Source organism: Heteronotia binoei, chromosome 13, assembly GCF_032191835.1.
Source record: "Heteronotia binoei isolate CCM8104 ecotype False Entrance Well chromosome 13, APGP_CSIRO_Hbin_v1, whole genome shotgun sequence".
Taxonomy (NCBI): domain Eukaryota; kingdom Metazoa; phylum Chordata; class Lepidosauria; order Squamata; family Gekkonidae; genus Heteronotia; species Heteronotia binoei.
The window spans coordinates 21,035,334-21,057,654 of record NC_083235.1 but is presented as its reverse complement, the minus strand read 5'-3'; the positions used below and the strand labels follow the sequence as shown (position 1 = coordinate 21,057,654).

Genomic DNA, 22,321 nt, shown 5'->3' with positions numbered 1-22,321 from the left:
TGAGTCCCCAGCTTGCTGAGGGGAAAGTGTAGATGACTGGGGAAGGCAATGGCAAACCACCCCGTTAAGTCTGCCCTGAAAACGTTGTGAAAGCAACATCCCAGAGTCGGAAACGACTGGTGCTTGTACAGGGGACTACACCTTTACCTTTTTAAAGGGTAGTTTACACCTAGCCCGATTCACTCGCGGCTTTCATTCTCCCCCCCCCCCCGAGAAATCGATTTCTGGATCGAAAAGTTTAATTCTCAAATCTCCCACCTACGCTTAAAAAGCCACTAGCAATGCTAAAAGAAACTCATGGAAAAGCCTGGTGCAGTATGAAACAAAAAGCCGGTTTGCGTTAGTTTTATTCAGTCGTTCGCCTGCTAAGCTCCGGGAGCGCTGGGCGACTGCGGGGCGAGCCAGCGCCGCAGTTCCAGCCACCCCCTTCCCCCAACAGCCGAAAAGTATCAAGTGACGGGAGCTCTTTTCATGAAAAAGTGGGTGGCTCTGAAAAGAGCCTTTTGGGGAGATTCTGAAGCTTCCTTCCTCAAGCAGCGCCGGCTCCGCTTACTTGGAGCTGGTGTACTTGGTGACCGCCTTGGTGCCCTCGGAGACGGCGTGCTTGGCCAGCTCCCCGGGGAGCAGGAGGCGCACGGCCGTCTGGATCTCGCGGGATGTGATGGTGGAGCGCTTGTTGTAGTGGGCCAGGCGGGAAGCCTCGCCGGCGATGCGCTCGAAGATGTCGTTGACGAAAGAGTTCATGATGCTCATGGCCTTAGAGGAGATGCCGGTGTCCGGGTGGACCTGCTTGAGGACTTTGTAGACGTAGATGGAGTAGCTCTCCTTCCTGCTCTTGCGGCGCTTTTTATCCCCTTTCTTCTGGGTCTTGGTCACGGCTTTTTTGGAGCCCTTCTTGGGAGCAGGCGCGGACTTGGCTGGCTCAGGCATCCCGCACGAAGACTTCCTCAATCACGGAACACAAACCAAAAAACACCCCCACAGACGTGTGAGGAAGGCGAACTCATCCAGCCCCTTTATTTATACTCTTCTTATGCAAATGAGGGTATCCAAAGCGCCTCGCTCCTATTGGCTAGAAGCGTTCTTCGCCTTCGTCCTCCCTGCGGACGCACATGCAAATCAGAGGACTGTAATCTCCGGGTTACCATTGGACGGGTCCCGTATCTACGCGTTCGATTGGTCCGCTTTAGGACTTGCGTCGCTATTGGGTTCGCAAAGCTCGTTCCAGGCACTGGCCAATCAGGAACCGCGCTTCCCTGAGCAAGGAGGGAATAAAAGGCCTGCGCGCTTGTGTTTTCTTTTAATTGCTGCTTTATTTTTTTTCTGGTGTGTTATAGAGAAGCTGAGTCAGTGCTGCCATGTCTGGCCGCGGGAAGCAAGGGGGGAAAGCAAGAGCGAAAGCGAAGTCTCGCTCTTCTCGGGCCGGGCTTCAATTCCCGGTGGGTCGCGTCCATCGTCTCCTGCGCAAAGGGAATTACGCCGAGCGGGTGGGCGCTGGAGCTCCTGTGTATTTGGCTGCGGTGCTGGAATATCTGACGGCTGAAATCCTGGAGTTGGCTGGAAACGCCGCCCGGGACAACAAGAAGACCCGAATCATTCCCCGCCATCTGCAGTTGGCGGTGCGCAACGATGAAGAATTGAATAAACTCCTGGGAGGAGTTACTATTGCGCAGGGAGGAGTCCTGCCCAACATCCAAGCGGTGCTGTTGCCCAAGAAAACCGAGAGCCACAAGCCGAAAGGGAAATGAGGAAGCGACTCTCCTCGCTTTCCCCTTGGAAAAAAACATCCGTGTGAAACAAAAGGCTCTTTTAAGAGCCACCCATATTTCCAAAAAAAGGGCTGAAATCTTCGTGCAACTAGAGCGGGGGGGAGATGAACAGTCCCCAGAAATAAGGGGAAAGGGCAGTCAAAAAATCGTCGTATCTAGCACCAGGAATTAAAAATTCTAAGTGAGTTTGTGTTGAGCATGTGGCTAGCGCATTCTCAGTAATTATCACTGGTCACTATTACAAGGTTGTCGTGAGGCGTCCTATGCTGGTTACAGCTTGCACAAAAACACCAATTCTGTAAACCTGTGTGCGTGCGAAGGGAGGAGACATGCACATAGTACTAGTTGAATGGGAATGCCAGTATATTTGGAGTGCAAGGGAACACAATCTATAATGTTTGCGTGGGGGGAGGGATAAGATTCCACAAAACATGCACATAACCGGCAGAGCAAATCAGTTCCGGAGCGCAAGTTCACGGCAGTGACACATGCGATTGAAGGAGTCCTATAGCCATAGATTGAATAGTCTCCATTAAACCTTTTAGCCAAGCATATGACTAGAGAGAGCGCCAGAGTGTTTTGCTTGGGTAACATTACCTGCATCTTCGTGGGATAAAACAGCACTTGAGCTTTGCAACCTGCATCTAATAGAACAGCGAAGGGTATCTTTGCACCTTTCAAATGGGTTAGTTTCATTTTCTTACCAGCTGCATCCGGGTATTATATATATTTAAGAGATACATGTAAAGAAAAACAACTTTGTAATACAAAGTAAAGACAGCTCTTTTCTTGGAGAAGTGGGTGGCCCTTAAAAGGGCCGTTGTGTTTTATGTTGGAGCGGAAGAATTTAACCCCCGAAACCGTATAGAGTACGGCCCTGGCGCTTCAGAGCGTACACCACATCCATGGCGGTCACGGTCTTTCTCTTGGCATGCTCGGTGTAGGTCACAGCATCCCGGATGACGTTCTCCAGGAAAACTTTCAGTACGCCGCGAGTCTCCTCGTAGATCAGCCCGGAGATACGCTTCACACCCCCACGCCGAGCCAAACGGCGGATAGCCGGTTTGGTAATCCCCTGGATGTTATCGCGGAGAACTTTACGGTGGCGCTTAGCGCCGCCTTTGCCGAGACCCTTTCCACCTTTGCCACGACCAGACATCTTTACAAGTTCTTCGTTATTCTACGAATGCAGTTCAGCTTGGCAGCTTGCTTTTATATTTTCCGCTGCCCGACCAGAAGGAAAACTGTGAGAGTGAAGTGTGGGGGCGGGGTACACAACGGCCCGCCCTTCTATGACGCCATAAAGAGCCAGTTTTGTCCAATGAAAGCTGAGACTGTTTCAAAAAGAGCGATGACTATGCTTGTTGGAATGTAATTGAAAGAGAGAACGTTGCCGCCTTTTCTCTCCCCCCCCCCTCCCCCATCAGTCGCAGCTAGTTTGGCGTTTGGGTTGCTCTAGATAAGAAAAACTAGAATAGACTGTCCGATTACAATGAAATTAACTCGGGGGGGGGGAACCCCCATATAATTATTAATCCCCCCCTCAGTCTGCTATCAAATTATGAAGGCGATTTTATATTAGGAATAACTTGTTTTGTATCTGTCTTGGAACTGCATAGGGGAACACTAAATTTTTTGGCCTGCTTTGTTAGTTTCGAAAATCAGTCCCCTGGTTGTACTGCATCAGATTTTACAGGTCAGATTCAGTATTTGAGTTTGTGCTGATTAGTTTCTGGGGGGGATCCAATAGATAACCATTACTCAAAGGATGGGGAGAAACATCTAGGAATCTGAAACACAAATGTGAGTATACACATTATGGAATGTATTTGGGGAGGAGGGGATAACTCGTTGGCAGAGCTTCTAAATGCATAAGATCCCCTTTGCCAAAGTGGGGTGCATAAGAAAGGCCATGCTGGATCATCACACCAGCAGTCCATTCAGTCCAGCATCACAAGGCTGAGAAGCTGGTTCCCCTTTCCCTATTTATTTCCTAGTTCCTTTTTCATGAAAAAGTGTAGAAAAGGGCCACTAGAATGATTAAAGGGTCGGAACACTCCCTATGAAGAAAGGTTAAAACGCTTGGGGCTCTTTAGCTTGGAGAAACGTCGACTGAGAAGTGACATAATAGAGATTTACAAGATTATGCATGGGATAGAGAAGCTGGAGAAAAAAGTACTTCTCTCCTTTTCTCACCATACGAGAACTTGTGGACATTCAATGAAATTGTTGAGCAGTCGGGTTAGAACAGATAAAAGGAAGTACTTCTTCAGCCAAAGGGTGATTAATACATGGAATTCACTGCCACAGGAGGTGGCAGCGGCTGCAAGCATAGACAGTTTTAAAGAGGGGATTGGATAAACATATGGAGCAAAGATCCATCAGTGGCTGTTAGCCACAGCATATTGTTCCAGGGACTCTGCCCCTCAAGAGGACATGTGCTGGTTCCTGATCCAAAGAATGGTTCTCATGCCAGCTGTTCCAGAGCAAGGTGCCCCCAGGACACTCAAACAGACACTGGGGACAGGCTGTACCCCAAAACAGTGTTTTGGATCACCCCAAGTGAAACATGCCCACGCTCTGGACACTGTCCCCTGCAAGAAGACATGCAGTACTGCCTGGTTTGAGTGTCCTGGAGGCACCTTGCTTTGGATCAGCTGGCACAAGAACCGCTCATTGGACCGTGAGGCAGCACATGTCTTCTCAAAGGGCAGAGTCCCCTGAACAAGGGGGTATATGATATATGGGGATCCAGACCTTATTTTGGGGTTCAGAGCTTTCAGACTCTCTTCAGTGTTTTTGGTTGAATTCACGAATAAGGAATGAATAAGGAGCTGCGAATAAGGAACCAAATTCAGCCTCCTGCATTCTGGAGTGTTGGGCCATCCAACTCTGTGATCTTGCGATGCACTCTCTCATATTAGAGATGATCGAGCAAGACCTCCTCCAAGTGCTGGAACTCGTACTTAGCCCCAAGCTCTCGTAGCGTGGCCAGGTAGTCGGCGACAGATTCTTGTGGCATCAAATTCAGGGAGGATTCCTAGAGCAGCAGCCATGGTTCCATTCAGCGGTGTTGCGATGCGTGGTGCATATGGAGGCTTAAGCAGTGATGCGGTGCCTAGAACCAGGGCCTCATTCAACAGGATCACCAGCAGAGGTGGAATTCTAGCAGGAGCTCCTTTGCATATTAGGCCACACACCCTGATGTAGACAATCTTCCAAGAGCTTACAAGGTTCTTTTTTGTAAGTTCTTGGAGGATTGGCTACATCAGGGGTGTGTGGCCTAATATGCAAAAGAGCTCCCACTAGAATTCCACCCCTGGTCACCAGTGTTATCACATGGAGACGCTCAGCATAGTGATCAGACTTCTTTATTAGCAATTGCAGCATGGTAGGAATGAGATTTAGCACTGAGAATTGGGCCAACTATATGCAGTTCAAGTTCCTGTGCTAATGCACCATTGGACCGTTCAAACCGGAAGGGGGACTAGTGATTGGCCCAAAGATGCAAGGATTTGGATCCTGCTTCCCATTGTCTCTGTGTCCCAAGTTGGGTCCTTGAGACTCCGATGAGCCTGGCAGGGACTAGCATAATACGCCAATGCAACGCAGCAGTTCCCAGACACAAATTCATCAGAAACAATTTACTTAGCTGGGGATTGTTGCATCACAATCTACTCCCGGCAGAAGACTAGTTGACAGAAAGAAACAGTGTAATGTAACCCTTTTCCTAATTCTAGAGTTTACTAAAGTCTGTTACACTCCAATGGAACCCTGCCTTAAAAGTGACATCTAATGATTTAGTAGTTTGGTGAAGTGGTTAAGTGGGCTCTAAAGAGCCCTGTGGCGCAGAGTGGTAAAGCTGCAGTACTGCAGTCTTAAGCTTTGCTCACGACCTGAGTTCGATCCCGGCGGCAGCTGGGTTTTCAGTTAGCCGGCTCGAGGTTGACTCAGCCTTTCATCCTTCCGAGGTCAGTAAAATGAGTACCCAGCTTGCTGGGGGGAAAGTGTAGATGGCTGGGGAAGGCAATGGCAAACCACCCTGTAAAATAGTCTGCCATGAAAATGTGAAAGCAACGTCACCCCAAAGTCAGAAACGACTGGTGCTTGCACAGGGGACTACCTTTTTACCTTTACCTAAGTGGGCGCTAGTCCAAGCAATTTTCTACAATTAAAAGTTACACTAGCTTTTGAAATGCACCCAGGACTATTTTTGCTCTCGCTCATATATTGTTCTGGAAGGTAAGAGGCATTCTGTAGCCCGGGGGGTGGGGTCTCAACCTTTCTGAGCCCATGGGCACCTTTGGAATTCTGGCACCACATGGTGGGCGCAACCAGAAAACAGATGCCACAACCAGGCTACCTCAGGGGACAGAGCCAGTCACAAAATGGCTGCTGCAGCTTACCGTCAGTTACACAATGAAGATTTGTTGTGTTACAGTAGCAGCTGCTGCCAAAAGAATGTTTAAAAATACCTGCCAAGTCAATCATATCTCAAATGGCCAATCAGAAGCTTTCCTGGACAAAAGCCACATCATGTTTTCCAAAAACACTTGGCAGGCAGCAGGAAATGTGCAGCCAGGTACCATGGCACTCGCGGGCACTATGCTGGCTACCTGTAGCTCAACCATGTCAGACTTTGGAAACTGATCAGGATCAGTATGAGACCACTGATGAAGGCTCTAAGAAGCAAGGCAATGGCAAACCACCTCTGCTTCTCTCTTGACTTGAAAGCCCCATTCCAGGGGATGCTGTAAATCTAGATGTACTTGATGGAATGGAATGCACTCTTCACATAGGAAACTGAGTCCCACAACTGGTCTCTCACTAGGGTTGCCAACCATCTGGAGAAAACGCAGTCAATCCTTTGAATAGAAGTTTCATGTTTGAAAATAGGCAGGGGTAGGCTTTTCATGCACGGAGGTAAATAATATCTTACATCCCAATAAAAGAAAATGACATAGACAGGACATTTCCCTTCTCCTCCAGGTAGTTGGCAACACCACTTTTCACGCAGTGAGAGAGAACCAGTTTGTTGTAGTGGTTAAGTGTGCAGACTCTATCTGGGAGAACCAGGTTTGATTCCCCACTCCTCCATTTGCAGCTGTTGGAATGGCCTTGGGTCAGCCATAACCCTTGAAAGGGCAGCTGTTGTGAGAGCCCTCTTGGCCCCACCCACCTCACATGGTAGCTGTTGTGGGGGGAGAAGATATAGGAGATTGTAAGCCTCTCTGAGTCTCTGATTCAGAGAGAAGGGCGGGGTATAAATCTGCAGTCTTCTTCTTCTGATCTTTACAACTGCAGGATTGGACATGGAACTTCTTTAAAAGTGTGTGTGCGTGCACACGTATACACACTCTTGCATGCCTGGAAGTCATGGCGACTTCTGGGAACACCTACTGGGGCCCGGACATTTTCAGAGAGGTGACTTGATACAACCTCTGCATCCCGACCCCAGCATTCCTTGAAGGTTTTCCCTCATCCATGTACGTGCCAGGATCAGCCCAGCATAGCTTCTGACATTCGACAAGATGGGTCTTGCCTGGGCTACCCAGGTCAGAGCCAGACCTGGGATTTTTTTCAGTGTGCAAAAAAAACAACAAAAAAACCCAGATGCCTTTTTACCACCACCAATCCAAAGCCCTCTTTCTGCAACCACCAAAGAAACGTTTATGTGTAAAAAGGAAACACTTATGATTGCAATAGAACAAAGCAGTAGACAAGTGCACCTTTAAAACCAACTAAGTTTTATTCTAACAACAAAGCGAGTGGAGATGATGGCATCCCAGTTGAGCTATTCAAAGTCCTAAAAGATGATGCTGTTAAAGTGATGAACACATTATGTCAACAAATTTGGAAAACACAACAGTGGCCACAGGATTGGAAAAGGTCAGTTTATATTCCCATCCCAAAGAAGGGTAATGCCAAGGAATGTTCAAACTATTGCACCATTGCACTCATTTCACATGCCAGAAAGGTCATGTTAAAGATCCTACAAGCTAGGCTTCAGCAGTATGTAGATCGGGAACTACCAGAAGTTCAAGTTGGGTTTTGGAGAGGTCGAGAAACTAGAGATCAAATTGCCAACATTCAATGGATTACGGAGAAAGCATGGGAGTATCAGAAAAATTCTGCTTCATTGAATATGCTAAAGCCTTTGATTGTGTGGATCGCAACAAACTGTGGCAAATCCTTAAAGAAATGGGAGTACCAGACCACCTCACGTGTCTCCTGAGAAACCTGTATAAGGGCCAAGAAGCAACTGTCAGAACAGAATATGGAACAACTGATTGGTTTAGAATAGGAAAAGGAGTTCGACAAGGATGTATATTGTCATCCTGCTTATTTAATTTATATGCAGAGTACATCATACGGAATGCTGGCCTGGATGAAACACAAGTCGGAATTAAGATTGCCGGGAAAAAACATCAACAACCTCAGATATGCAGATGACACTACTCTAATGGCAGAAAGTGAGGAGAACCTAAAGAACCTCTTGTTGAGGATGAAAGAGGAGAGCACAAAAGTAGGCTTGAAACTCAACATCAAAAAAACTAAGATCATGGCATCTGGCACCATCACACCTTGGCAAATAGAAGGGGAAGAGATGGAAGTAGTGACAGACTTCACATTTCTGGGATCCAAAATCACTGCAGATGGTGACTGTAGCCATGAAATTAAAAGACATTTGCTCCTTGGGAGGACAGCTATGGGCAGTATAATAAAAAGTAGAGACATCACGCTGCCAACAAAAGTCCGTATAGTCAAAGCGATGGTATTCCCAGTAGTAATGTATGGCTTTGAGAGCTGGACCATAAGGAAGGCTGAGCACCGAAGAATAGATGCTTTTGAGATGAGGTGCTGGAGAGGACTCTTGAGAGACCCTTGGACTGCAAGAAGATCAAATCAGTCAGTCCTAAGGGAAATCAACCCAGACTGTTCACTGGAAGGTCAGATGCTGAAGCTGATGCTGAAATACTTTGGCCACCAAATGAGAAGGGAGCTTTCCCTGGAGAAGATCCTGATGCTAGGAAAGGCAGAGAGCAAAAGAAGAAGGGGACGGCAAAAGATGAGATGGCTGGACAGTGTTACTGATGTAACAAACACAAATTTGAGCAGACTTCGGAGGATGGTGGAAGACAGGAGGGCCTGGCATGACTTTGTCCATGGGGTCGCAAAGAGTTGGAATCGACTGTGCGACTGAACAACAAAGTTTTATTTAGAATCTTAAAGGTGCACTTCTCTACTGCTTTGCTCTGTTGCTTCAGACCAACACAGCTGCCTACTGGGATCTACTTATGATTGCAGTAGAACAAAGCAGTCAAGTTGCACCTTTAAGACCAACAAAGTTTTATTCAGAATGGAAACTTTCCTGTGCTCTAAGCACACTTCATCAGACAGTAGGATGGAATGGCAAGCAGTTATAAATATAAAGAAAGTGGGCAGTGAATCAGCATGCAAAATCATGAAAATGTCCCTTAGCAGATTAAAAGAACCACAAGCCGGGGCCTAGCTACTGCCAGCCTGTGTCCACTAGGCTAAAAAAACAAAACCAGTAATAAATGTCAGAATAGCAGCTATGTCCATTAAGTATCTTGCAATAAATATGATTCCATTTAGCAGTCGAGTACACAGAAGCCTGACGAACTGTCTCTTGATAAATCAGCCATTCCATTTTTTAGCAAGGCGCCTGCCACACGCACCCCCGCACAACCAGGAAACCGACAACGCAGAGAGAACAAAAGGGCTTACAGCGACAGCCGGTTCTCATATGCAAATAAAGGCAGCAGGGTCCCCTGTTTCCTATTGGCTCAAGCGCTTTCTGACGCCCGCAGCCACCTGCAAATCGCAGGGCACTGTGAGGCTCCCCGTCGCCATTGGACGGATACAACGTCCCAGCTTGCAGTTGGCGAGGACTGAGCAAAGGCATTTTTCGATTGGTTGCAAAGAGACATCATCTAAAATGCAGCCAATCAGAAACGAGAGTTTAGTCGCCGGTAAAAGTATAAAAGCTCTGGTTCCAGGTTTCCCCTCCCTAAGCTTGCTGTGTCGCTTGGGTTGCGATCTCGATCTTAGTTTGGAAGTTGTTTGGTTAAAAGCTGCAATGTCTGGACGGGGTAAGCAAGGAGGGAAAGCGCGGGCGAAGGCTAAGTCTCGCTCCTCCAGAGCCGGTCTCCAGTTCCCCGTCGGCCGCGTCCACCGGCTGCTGCGCAAAGGCAACTACGCCGAGCGGGTCGGCGCCGGGGCGCCAGTCTATCTGGCGGCAGTGCTGGAGTACCTGACGGCGGAGATCCTCGAGTTGGCCGGCAACGCGGCTCGGGACAACAAGAAGACCCGCATCATCCCGCGCCACTTGCAGCTGGCCATCCGCAACGACGAAGAGCTCAACAAACTCCTGGGCAAAGTCACCATCGCCCAGGGAGGCGTCCTGCCCAACATCCAGGCCGTCCTGCTGCCCAAGAAGACCGAGAGCCACAAGGCCAAAGGCAAATGAAGGCGCCTTTTTCTCCCGCCGGAGCAAACCCCCAAAGGCTCTTTTCAGAGCCACCCACCACTTCAAAGAAAGAGCTGGGGGATCTTTTACTGACAGGTTAGCAACAGATAAGTTACTCCGCCTACCTTTCGTCCCTCTAAAAATGTAGCATTACACTTAAACCTGTGGGTATGAACTGCATTTTTGACTTTAAACATAAATCAAAAGAGCTTGTTTAAAAGGTACAAGAATACCGAAGTAGATCATGTTTCCATTTTGTATTCAGTTGCTGCTGCCACGATTCTGATTTAAAAAAAAAATCTGATCGCTTTTCTTGATATGTTGCTGAGATGAAAAGATGGCATCTATGAATTTGATAATATGTCCCCAGTAGTAATAGTAATAACAATCAAGCAAGTAAGACTGGTTAAAAGTCTGTTAGCATCTGGGAAACTTCAAATTCATTTAGCAGAAGCATTCAGGAATCTACAATAATGCTGTAGTTGCACTATTAAGGAGTATAGCAGAGGTGGCCAACGGTAGCTCTCCAGATGTTTTTTTGCCTACAACTCCCATCAGCCCCAGCCAGCATAGCCAATGGCTGGGACTGATGGGAGTAGTAGGCAAAAAACATCTGTAGAGCTACCTTTGGCCACCCCTGGAGTATAGCATTAAACTTCAAAAGTCTGTGGGTATGAACTGCATTCTTCACTTTAAACATAAATCAAAAGAAAATTGTTTAAAAGGTATAAGGATTTCAGAGAAAATAATGTTTCCATTTTATATTCAGTTGCTACTGCCACAATTCAGATTTTTTTAAAAAATCTCTGGTTGCTTTTCTTTAGATGTTACCAATCAAACAAATAAGTCTGGTTTAAAGCAAAACAGAAGCCCATTAGCATCTGGGAAACTTTAATTTTATTCTAGCAGAAGCTTTCAGGAATCGGCTCGCCATAATGCTGTGGTTGCACTATTAAGAAAATAAGAAAAAAGTAGTACAGTTGTGTTTACTCTTTAGGAAACCTTTGCAAATCTGACAGGGACTGTCAAAACTTTATTGCTGGGGTGGCCAAACTGTGATTCAGGAGCCACATGTGGCTCTTTTGCACATATTGTGCAGCTCTAAAAGCCCCCACTGCCCTGTTGGCTGGGAGAAAGCATTTCTTTAAATTATTTTGCCAAGTCAGCCAGTGGCTAGGAAAATGCATTTAAAGTTGCTTTCTTTCCACCTCTTCCTTGTCTATTTGCTCTTCCTGCCTGCTCTCAAACATCTGATGTTCATATCTTGCGACTCTCAAACATCTGACATTTATTCTATGTGGCTCTTACGTGATGGCCACCCCTGGCTTATACCCTATGGATGCCAGCCTCCAGGTAGGCCCTGCTGATCCCCTGGAATTTCAATTGATCTCCAGGCTTTGTGGATCTGTTCCCCTGGTGAAAATGGGGACTTTGGAGGCTGGACCTTATGGCATTATACAAAAGGGAGTTCTCTCCCTTCCCAGGGTTCCACCCACAAATCTCCAGGAATTTCCTATGCCAGTGTTGTCGATCCTACTATATACCCTGAAAACTGTGTTGGTCTCTAAGGTCTATGTCTAGTATGCATACAGGTCTCTGACAAAGAGAACTTTGCATCTCAAAAGCTTATACACTAGAAATATTGTAGGTCTCTTAAGGTTCTACTTAGAAAGAAACAGGCTGCCTTTGGAAGCCTATTTCTCCAGGCCCTCTTATGGGTCCAGCAACAGAAACTGCTCAAAAGTTAAACTTGGGAAGTGTCAGATTCCAAGCAGGAAAAAAGATTGCTTTAGATGCTTACAAAGGGCTGATTAAGGAATGATTTATTTTTGAACTATGTTTGCGGAAGAATCCCAACATCTCACTTAATTACTGTCCTGACTTTCCTAATAGATGTTTTTCCTCATACGAATATACTGGAAACCACCTGCCAGGGAAGAGAGCCGGAAGAAACAACCTTGTTTAGCAGATTATTTTTGAGGTTTTTTTTTCTTTGCACACCATAAAACCATAATCTGGTCCTCCTGAAACCCACATCTCCTAGCCCAGTGGTCAGAAGGAGAAATGAAAATCCTTTCTGTTTTGTCCCTTGCCAACTTGTATGAGTTATATAGCTACAAGGAGGAATGTTTCAAGGGGTTGTTGCTTACCCACTCTACGTGTGTTAAGTGAACCAAGTCGCTTCCAACATAGTGACCCTATGAATTAATGACCTCCAAAATGTTCTATTGTTAACAGTCTTCCACAGGTCTTACTAACTAAGGGCCCTGGTGGCTTCCTCAATTGAGTCCGCCCATCTCATTTCGGGTCTTCCTCTTTTCCAGTGAATCTCGTCTTCTCGTGATGTGTCCAAAGTTCAATAGCCTCAGTTTAATCATTTTGGCTTTTAGTTTGCCCACCCTATACAACAATGATAGAGCAGTCCTAAACAGATTCACAGCCTTCACAGACCACTCTTAGCAGTCCTAAACAGATTGACAGACAACTTTAGCAGTCCGTCACAGACAACTCTATTCCGGCAAGCCTTTAATTTGCCATCAAAGGACTGATACGTGGTGACTGAGATACATCGAATATAGACTGAATGCCATCTGAAACAAGAAAACATCAGATACAATTAGCACCAGACTGTTTTTATTGTTCTTATCCATTTTGATTGTTTAACTTGTTTTATTGTTAAATTGTTCTTATTCTGCTGGTTGTGAACCACACTGAGCCTGCTTTGGCGGGGAGGGCGGGATATAAATCCAATAAACCTTAAACCGTCTATGTCTATTGAAGTCAGTGGGCTTAAAAGGTTGTAATTTCGTATAGGATTGTACTGGTTTTTATTGGAAAATCTGGCTATGTTCAGAAGCCATTTGTAATAGAATGTGCTTATTTGCTTGTTTTATATTCATGCTTTGCTGTAGAAGAAGAAGACGACCGTACCCTGCCCTTCTCTCTGAATCAGAGTCTCAGAACAGCTTATCATCTCCTTTATCTTCTTCCTTCACAACAGACACCCTGTGAGGTGGGTGAGGCTGAGAGAGCTCTCCCAGAAGCTACCCTTTCAAAGACCATCTCTGTGAGAGCTATGGCTGACCCAAGGCCATTCCAGCAGGTGCAAGTGGAGGAGTGGGGAATCAAACCCAGTTCTTCCAGATAAGAGTCCACAAATTTAACCACTACGCTAAACTGGCCACCCTGTAGCCTTGACTGAAGCATTTCAGCAAACACCATGTTTAGAAATACAGTTATTACTTATTTACTTCATTTATACTCTGCCTCTCCCCCCCACACACACTCTTGAGGACTCAAAATGGCTTACGTTGTTTTCTCCCATCCATTTCAGCCTCACAACAACCCTGTGAGGTGGGTAGGCAGAGACACTGTGGCTGACCTAAGGTCACTCATCAAGTTATCCTGGGAGAGAAGGGTTTGAACTCAGGCTGCCAACCTCCAGGTGGGTCCTGGATATCTCAAGCTATTACGACTGATTTCCAGACAAGAGCGATGAGTTGCCCTGGAGAAAATGGCCGCTTTGGGGGGTAGGCTTTATGGCCTTGTACCCCACTGAGGTCTCTGCGCTCCTCACGTTCTACCTGCAAATCTCCAAGAGTTTCCTAACCTGGGGCTGCCAAACTATATGCCTCCCATCCTCCACCATTGTCCAGGGGGACCTGGCAACTCTCTTTGGCCTCCCAGATTCTGCATCTCGAACCAATGCTCTTTTTCTCCCCACTGTTAATGGCTCTTGTAATGATTTGAATTTATATACGTCTGTTCCTTTAATTGTTGGTAAATTGACTAGGGAAAGGGAGGGGTGAGGTGATTTGGCTGGTGACTGAGTGAGTGTGGGCAGGGCTAAGAAGTATGTGTGGAAAGAGAGAAGTCAGTCAGCAGTGTACTCTCAGCAGAGCGACAGCAATTAAGTCAGTTGTGGTCAGTCAGCAGTCTACTGAGCCATAGAGTTCCGTATAGTGCTGTGAAAGGCATTAAGATTCTATAGAACAGGGGTGGTCAAACCGGGTCTGGAGCCACATGTGGCTCTTTCACACATATTGTGTGGCTCTCGAAGCCCCTACTGCCCCATTAGCTGGATTGGAAAAGGCATGTGTCTCTTTCAATCACTTCTACAAGCCAAGCCAGCCTGAGGCTTGGAGAATGTATTAAAAGTTAAAGTTGCTTTCTTTCCACCTCTCCCTCCTTTATCCTTTAGCCGCCCTGAGCCCGCCTCGGTGGGGTAGGGCGGGATATAAATCGAATAAAATAAAATAAATAAATCCCTCTCCTATGTTCCTTCCTTCTGTTCTCAGACAACCGATGTTTATTCTATGTGGCTCTTACATTAAGGAAGTTTGGCCACCCTTGCTATAGAAGAAAAGCAAAAATACTTAGAGGACCTATTAGAGCTAGATAGAGAGCCAAAACCTAATATTGTCAGGGTATTATCGGAGTCTGAGACACAGCAGCTGACAGAAGGTTAAGTATAGAAAGGAGGATTAGAGAGGGAGGAGTGTGTGAAGTGAAAGAGTGACACCTCAGTCAGAAGTTGTTATTCACTGAAAAATTAAGCAATAAGCGGCTTGAAACCAATACGCTTATTGTACAAATAAAGTCTTATTTTGCTTGCTATTAACCTGAAGTCCTATGATTTTAATAACAAAAGAGTCTCACCCCCAGGGCCACATAGTTCAACAAAGAAGTCAGAGAGCTTGGACACAAATTCAGTGTTTGTAATTAAATTCCTGGTGGCAGCATTACCTACAAATTCAAAGAAGAGTTGCAACAGTTCCCCTATTGACTACATATGTACATGTTTAAAGTGAATTGATTGTATTTTGGTGGAGTACTTGAATTTGGGAGGCTTTAGTCTGAGTCCAATACTTGGCTACAGCTACCAGGTTAATTGTTTTTGTGGAACTTGTCTTGTAAGTGTCCTACTTTGCAAGGGTGACTTTCTTTAGTTTAGGTTCCAGGACGGCATAAGAATTTGTCCCTTAATCTCTGGTGTCTGGTTAGTGGAAAGGAGCTAATGGCAGTACTACAGAGGGGGACATGAGGACTCAAACTTTCACCTTCTGGGGCTTGATCTGCCCCTTTCCACGGATCCTGAGTTGGGGTCCCTTGAGAGTACCCTCTGGGGAACCTCCATTTGCATCTGTGACGGTCAAAACTTTGAACAAGTTTGGAAACAAACTACCACCCTTCATTGAATGAGATGAGGCTACTTGTACGTCAAATTGGTCTTCAAAAAATGAAAGGAAAAGGAATTGAACAAATACAGGCTGTGCAAAAAAGAGTGTTAATTTAATGCTCTTAGAAATGTTTCTTGGATGTGTAGTTTATTCTGAAAGCCTGGGTGAAAAGGAAGACAGGGGTGTCTATGCTTTTAAAAAAGAATGGGGAGGGACGGTGGCTCAGTGGTAGAGCATCTGCTTGCGAAGCAGAAGGTCCCAGGTTCAATCCCCGGCATCTCCAAAAAAGGGTCCAGGCAAATAGATGTGAAAAACCTCAGCTTGAGACCCTGGAGAGCTGCTGCCACTCTGAGAAGACAATACTGACTTTGATGGACCGAGGGTCTGATTCAGTATAAGGCAGCTTCATATGTTCAATGTGGCAGGAGTTTGGCAAGCACAGCTTTGTCATACTGGCCTAGAAAATGCTGGATTTTATGCCAGGCATCACCACTGGGAAGATCAAAACAAAGTTTATTGTTTGTTTGTTTCTGAAAGAGAGGTTTGGGCCAGCCAAGGCATATTACACAGAGGCAGGGGTGGAATTCTGGAAGGAGCTGCTTTGCATATTTGGCCACACACCCCTGATATAGCCAATCCTCCAAGAGTTTACAAGGCTCTTTTTTTGTAAGCTCTTGGAGGTTTGGCTATATCAGGGGTGTGTGGCCTAATATAAAAAGGAGCTCCTGCTAGAATTCCACCACTACACAAAGGAATGCTGGAACCTCTTCCTCCTTGTTAGATTTAAGCACCTGAGACACCAACAAGATTTGGGGGTGGGGTGGGGAGGGTTATGAGCTTTTGAGATTCAAAGTTCTGGACTTTAATCTAGCTGTTTTACTGCAGACCAAAATGGCTGCCTTCTGAAAGTTTCTTATAGCTATTTGCTAAGCAAGAGGAAAGCTTTTTTTCCCCCCACTTACAAAAAAACACCTGCACACTTATGCAACAGCTGGTATGCAGACTCAAATCTGGTTCACCGGCTGCCTCTGCCAGGATATAGGTTTGCCAATACAGAGAAGGGAGATTCCCTCACTGTTTAAAGCTGGCGTTTCCTCCAGGGAAACTGCTCTGTGTGGTGATGAGCAGTCATCATTGTGGGAGAGACAGCTCCAGGCCTCATCCAGAGTTTGGCAACCCGAGCCAGAAATGCAGAGTGATGTGGGGGAGGGTTCCATAAAACAAAGCCGTGATTTCAGCAAGAGTAAGGAAGTAGCCCAACCAGAGATCAGTTACTTAATTTTGGGAGGTGTAAGGAGGCGTCTAAGGCACCTTTAGTTGCATTGAAAGGGAGACAGGTTCCCTGCTGATATCAAATTGAATCCACTCTTGACACTTTGAATCTTACTAGGAGGCTTGAAGTTTAGGGATGTGGAAACAGATGTGCTTAGTGGAAGTCCCAATATGGGCTTGCAAGGTAGGGTCAGGGCTGTGACCTGGATGGTCCAGGCTAGCCTGACCAGACCTCAGACACTAAGCAGGGTCAGCCCTGGCCAGAATTGGGAGGGGGGACCACTCGGAAAGTCTAGGGATGCTACACAGAGGCAGGCAATGGCAAATCACCTCTGAATATTTCTCTTCTTGGAAAACCTAAAGGGTTGCTATAAGTTAGCCATGACTACTACATCCACCCTTAAGGCAAGGTAAGAACATAAGAGAAGCCATGTTGGATCAGGCCAATGGCCCATCCAGTCCAACACTCTGTCTGTCACACAGTGGCCAAAAAAACAGGTGCCATCAGGAGGTCCATCAGTGGGGCCAGGACACTAGAAGTCCTCCCACTGTTCCCCTCCAAGCACCAAGAATACAGAGCATCACTGCCCCAGACAGAGAGTTCCAACAATACGCTGTGGCTAATAGCCACTGATGGACCTCTGCTCCATATGCTTCGCCAGTTCCCTCTTGAAGCTGTCTATGCTTGCAGCTGCCGCCACCTCCTGTGGCAGTGAATTCCATGTGTTAATCACCCTTTGGGTGAAGAAGTACTTCCTTTTATAAGTTCTAACCTGACTGCTCAGCAATTTCATTGAGTGTCCATGAGTTCTTGTATTGTGAGAAAGGGAGAAAAGTACTCCTTTCTTTACCTTCTCTATCCCATGCATAATCTTGTAAACCTCTATCATGCGAGAAGGCACACCTAGATGGCATAAATGGGTGATTAGATTAGCTGTGCCCTGGCCAACTCAGGTCTGCTGAACAAAGGCTGGGCATTGGCTTGATAATCCTCCCTGGGTTTGTGATTGAATTACCTTTGTGGCAAACCTGATTAACAAAGGCTAGGAGATAGTGGATGGCTCTGGACTCCCCTGTGATAAAGTTTCCAAGGAACTCCATATTGTGAAGAGGAAACTGAAAGGAAAGGTAAATACAGTCAAAACCCTCAGGGAAGCTTGGAGGCTATTTAAAACTACAATCTTAGAAGCTCAGATAAAATATATACCACAAGTTAGGAAAGGTACAAACAGGTATAAGAGAAGGCCTGCATGGTTAACAAAGTATTGGAAGCTGTAAAAGGTAAGAAGGACTCCTTTAAGCGGTAGAAAGCTAGTCCAAGTGAGATTAATAAAAGGGAACACAGGCAGTGGCAAATCAAATGCAAGACTGATCAGGCAGGCAAAAAAGGGACTATGAGGAGCATATTGCAAAAAACATAAAGACCAACAATAAAAATTTCTTCAAATATATTAGAAGCAGGAAACCAGCCAGGGAGACAGTGAGGCCCTTGGATGACCAAGGGGTTAAAGGATTACTGAAGGAGGATAGGGAAATGGCTGAGAAGCTGAATGCATTTTTTGCCTCTGTCTTCACTGTGGAAGATGAGAGGTATTTGCCTGCTCCAGAACCACTTATATTGGAAGGGGTGTTTAAAGACCTGAGTCAGATTGAGGTGACAAGAGAGGAGGTCCTACACCTGATAGACGAATTAAAAACTAATGTCACCAGGTCCGGATGGCATACATCCAAGAGTTCTGAAAGAACTCAACAGTTGAACTTGTGGATCGTCTGACAAAAATACGTATTTTTTCATTGAAATCTGCCGCCGTTCCCGAGGACTGGAAGGTAGCAAATGTCACCCCCATCTTTAAAAAGGGTTCCAGAGGAGATCCAGGAAACTACAGGCCAGTCAGTCTGACTTCAATTCCGGGAAAGTTGGTAGAAACCATTATCAAGGACAGAATGAGTAGGCACATTGATGAACACGAGTTATTGAGGAAGACTCAGCATGGGTTCTGTAAGGGAAGATCTTGCCTCACTAACCTGTTACAGTTCTTTGAGGGGGTGAACAAACATGTGGACAAAGGAGACCCGATAGATGTTGTTTACCTTGTCTTCCAGAAAGCTTTTGATAAAGTTCCTCATCAAAGGCTCCTTAGTAAGCTCGAGAGTCATGGAGTAAAAAGACAGGTCCTCTTGTGGATCAAAAACTGGCTAATTAATAGGAAACAGAGAATGAGTATAAATGGGCAGTCTTCGCAGTGGAGGACAGTAAGCAGTGGAGTGCCGCAGGGCTCAGTACTGGGTCCCATGCTCTTTAACTTGTTCATAAATGATTTGCAGTTGAGAGTAAGCAGTGAAGTGGCCAAGTTTGCAGATGACACTAAATTGTTCAGGGTGGTGAGAACCAAAGAGGATTGTGAGGCACTCCAAAGGGATCTGTTGAGGCTGGGTGAGTGGGTATCAACGTGGCAGATGAGGTTCAGTGTGGCCAAGTGCATTGGGGCCAAGAATCCCAGCTACAAATACAAGTTGATGGGGTGTGAATTGGCAGAGACTGACCAAGAGAGAGATCTTGGGGTCATGGTAGATAACTCACTGAAAATGTCAAGGCAGTGTGCGATTGCAATAAAAAAGGCCAATGCCATGCTGGGAATTATTAGGAAGGGAACTGAAAACAAATCAGCCAGTATCATAATGCCCCTGTATAAATCGATGGTGCAGTCTCATTTGGAATACTGTGTGCAATTCTGGTCACCGCACCTCAAAAAGGATATTATAGCATTGGGAAAAGTGCAGAAAAGGGCAACTTGGAACACTTTCCCTATGAAGAAAGGTTAAATCACTTCTCCAAATCAAGCTAGTCAGCAGCTTGGATAAAACATTTAAAGTTAAAGTTGCTTTCTTTCCACCTCTTCCCCTTATCTATCTACATATCCATCCATCTATCTATCTGTGCGGCTCTTGCATTGAGCAAATTTGGCCACCCCTGGGCTAGAGACATATAGGAGCACGCTGAAAAGCTGAAGCACTCACTCCAGCGTATGTCAGATCACAGTTTTTAACCCCCCCCCCCCCAAAAGGAATCTAAAATATTCCAAAAGATACAACTGGGACAAGGAATCAAAAAACAAGAGAAGTTGATGCAGGGTATCAGCGGTTTGGCTTCAGTGGCAAAGAACCTGTTCCTTCCCCAGTGAGATGGTAAGAATAGAATGTTTCTAAATAGATCCAGGGAGGTTCCAAGTTCTGCCCTTTTCAGTTTCCCAAAGCACAGAAGCAGTTGTTCCCTAGGCTGCAATTATCTGATCCCTGCTGAATCTCGGGTTTGAAACAAGATGTCTCCAGCTGGGAAAGCGCATGTGTGTCTTTAAATTAGTTCGGTATTTTTTCACGGGCAGGAAATGCAGTTGGTAGGTGGGAGAGGCCTGCTTCAAACTGTTGCTGAGGTTTTCCGCCAATCAGAAAGCAGCTCCTTCGCTCAGCGACCAATCAGGCAGCTCCTCGGCAAACGGGGAAACTTCACCAGAATCCCAGTAACAGGCAAGTCCCTGCTTACTTAGAGACAAACAATTGGTCCCTATCTGTCTCTCTTCCAAGCTGCCAGGGCAGGGGTGGCCAAACTGTGGCTCTTTCACACACATTGTGTGGTTTTCAAAGCCCCCACTGCCCTGTCAGCTAGCTTGGAGAAGGCATTTGTCTTTTTCAATCACTTCTCCAAGCCAAGCCTGCCAGGGGCATGGAAAATGCATTTAAAGTTGTTTTCTTTCCACCTCTTCCTCCCCCATCTATTTGCCTGCCTTCCGTCTTTTGAAGTCATGTGAAGCATTGGGACTGTTCTGCTCATGGTTTCTGTAATACTGAGGGAGGGACAGAGGAACCACGATGCACAATAGAGCTGGCTCACCAGCTTCCCAGTGCTTTCATTTCCATGTGTGTGTTTACTTGCTGGCCAACGGAAGAAACTAAAAAACGGGGGTAGAGGTTGCCTGTGTTTTCTCTGCATGCAACCCCGGTATTCCTTGAAGGTTTCCCACCCACATACTAGCAGGGCAGACTCTGCTTAGCTTCTCAGATTAGGCTCTCCTGGTCTACCCAGGTCAGGGTCTATTTCCCTACCAAACTCAAATGTATTACTTAAACATGAGAACAAAGTAGGAGTCAAGTGACCTTTAAGACTCCTTTTTCTACTGCTTGAGACCAACAGGGCTGCTCACTTGGATTTACTTAAACATGAGTTATGCATCTTTGGCTATCCTGTCCTAAGTATGTAGTTGTTTTGCAAGCCTTTGAGGGACATCATAGTGGGGAAATGCTATATTTGGGCTACATAGGGTTTTTTTTTAAGGGAGCAATTTAGAGCCAATTTAAATTTCAGCTTATAGTTTTATTTCATTATTAGAAATGTCAAGATTACATACATTTCCTGTTCAGCGGCCCTGAAGTTTAGCCACATCGACACATTTTATTTTCTCACTAGGAACAAGGTAACATGTTAACAGCTCTTCTTTCGAGTTTTGTGGGTGGCCCTTAAAAGAGCCTTTTGGGTTACTTTGTTGCTCAACGCCGGCTGAGGGAAGAAAACTAAGCCCTCTCCCCACGGATACGGCGCGCCAGCTGGATGTCTTTCGGCATGATGGTGACTCTCTTTGCGTGGATGGCACACAGGTTGGTATCTTCAAACAGACCCACGAGATAAGCCTCGCTCGCTTCCTGCAAAGCCATGACGGCAGAGCTCTGGAAACGCAGGTCGGTCTTAAAATCCTGGGCGATCTCTCTCACCAATCTCTGGAAAGGAAGCTTGCGGATGAGCAGCTCAGTAGATTTCTGGTAGCGACGGATCTCCCGTAAGGCTACGGTCCCTGGGCGGTAGCGGTGAGGTTTCTTCACTCCTCCGGTGGCGGGCGCGCTTTTCCGGGCAGCCTTGGTAGCCAGCTGCTTGCGAGGCGCTTTTCCTCCGGTGGATTTGCGAGCGGTTTGCTTAGTACGAGCCATTGCAGCTTTTTCACTCCTGCGTCCAGTGACTCTCCAAAGAATGTCACGCTATGGAGAGAATCGCTGGGCGGCAGAGAATTTATAGCAAAAGCCCCCTTTCGCGATTGGCTGGGCAGTGTAACCTAGCAGTTTCAGAATTTGAATTTTCCCGGGGTTGTCCGGGATTGGTCACAAGATTTCGGTCGCTGGCCCGCCCCTTTCCGGCTGTTGCGTACCAGTTTGCATCCTATTCCCTACACGCCCAGGACTCCTACATTGTTCCGCTGTGCAAACATCCAAGCCACTTCAAAAAGACCTTCGAGGGAGGGAAATGGGAAGGGAATTCGTTTACTTTGCAAGATAATGCGTCCCTGAGATCCAGGGCCATAGTCAGAATTTAGAAGGGGGAGGGATTTACATTTTTCGGGGGGGGGGGCACTGATGTCCCGCCCAGTGCCCCAAACGACTTTCCCTCTAGTGGCTCCCTCCCTGCCTTTCTCTCTTGCCACCGCCCTCCCCCTCCCCCAACCAACTTGCTTCCAGGCTGGGGGCAGCAGCAGCCCCCAGCCCCGGGGTCTGTTAAAGGGCCTATGGATCAGCTGCTTCGTGGGCCCTTTAACCTGGAGGGCTGGGGCTTGCTCCTGCTGCCG

General features: G+C 46.5%; 4 protein-coding genes and 1 non-coding gene across 5 annotated transcripts; 3 read left to right on the top strand and 2 right to left on the bottom strand.

Moving 5' to 3' along the window:
- Nucleotides 1-483: 483 nt before the first annotated feature.
- LOC132581001 (histone H2B 5) lies at nt 484-1,003 on the bottom strand. Its single transcript, XM_060252006.1, has one exon. The coding sequence runs from the start codon at nt 928-930 to the stop codon at nt 550-552; it is 381 nt and encodes a 126-aa protein (XP_060107989.1). The 5' UTR covers nt 931-1,003; the 3' UTR covers nt 484-549.
- A 240-nt stretch (nt 1,004-1,243) lies between these two features.
- On the top strand, nt 1,244-1,820 carry LOC132581774 (histone H2A type 2-B). Its single transcript, XM_060253180.1, has one exon. The coding sequence runs from the start codon at nt 1,359-1,361 to the stop codon at nt 1,746-1,748; it is 390 nt and encodes a 129-aa protein (XP_060109163.1). The 5' UTR covers nt 1,244-1,358; the 3' UTR covers nt 1,749-1,820.
- A 750-nt stretch (nt 1,821-2,570) lies between these two features.
- Nucleotides 2,571-21,738, bottom strand: LOC132581887 (uncharacterized). Its single transcript, XM_060253308.1, has 3 exons — nt 21,288-21,738; nt 9,928-10,323; nt 2,571-2,949 (listed from the first exon to the last, which is right to left on the bottom strand). Exons 1-3 carry the CDS (start codon nt 21,690-21,692, stop codon nt 2,617-2,619), a joined length of 1,134 nt encoding a protein of 377 aa, XP_060109291.1. The 5' UTR covers nt 21,693-21,738; the 3' UTR covers nt 2,571-2,616.
- LOC132581404 (histone H2A type 2-C) lies at nt 9,809-10,317 on the top strand. The gene has a single exon (XM_060252639.1). It carries the CDS (start codon nt 9,874-9,876, stop codon nt 10,261-10,263), a length of 390 nt encoding a protein of 129 aa, XP_060108622.1. The 5' UTR covers nt 9,809-9,873; the 3' UTR covers nt 10,264-10,317.
- TRNAR-GCG (transfer RNA arginine (anticodon GCG)) lies at nt 15,660-15,726 on the top strand. The gene has a single exon. It is a non-coding gene; the product is annotated as a tRNA-Arg (tRNA).
- Nucleotides 21,739-22,321: the final 583 nt, after the last annotated feature.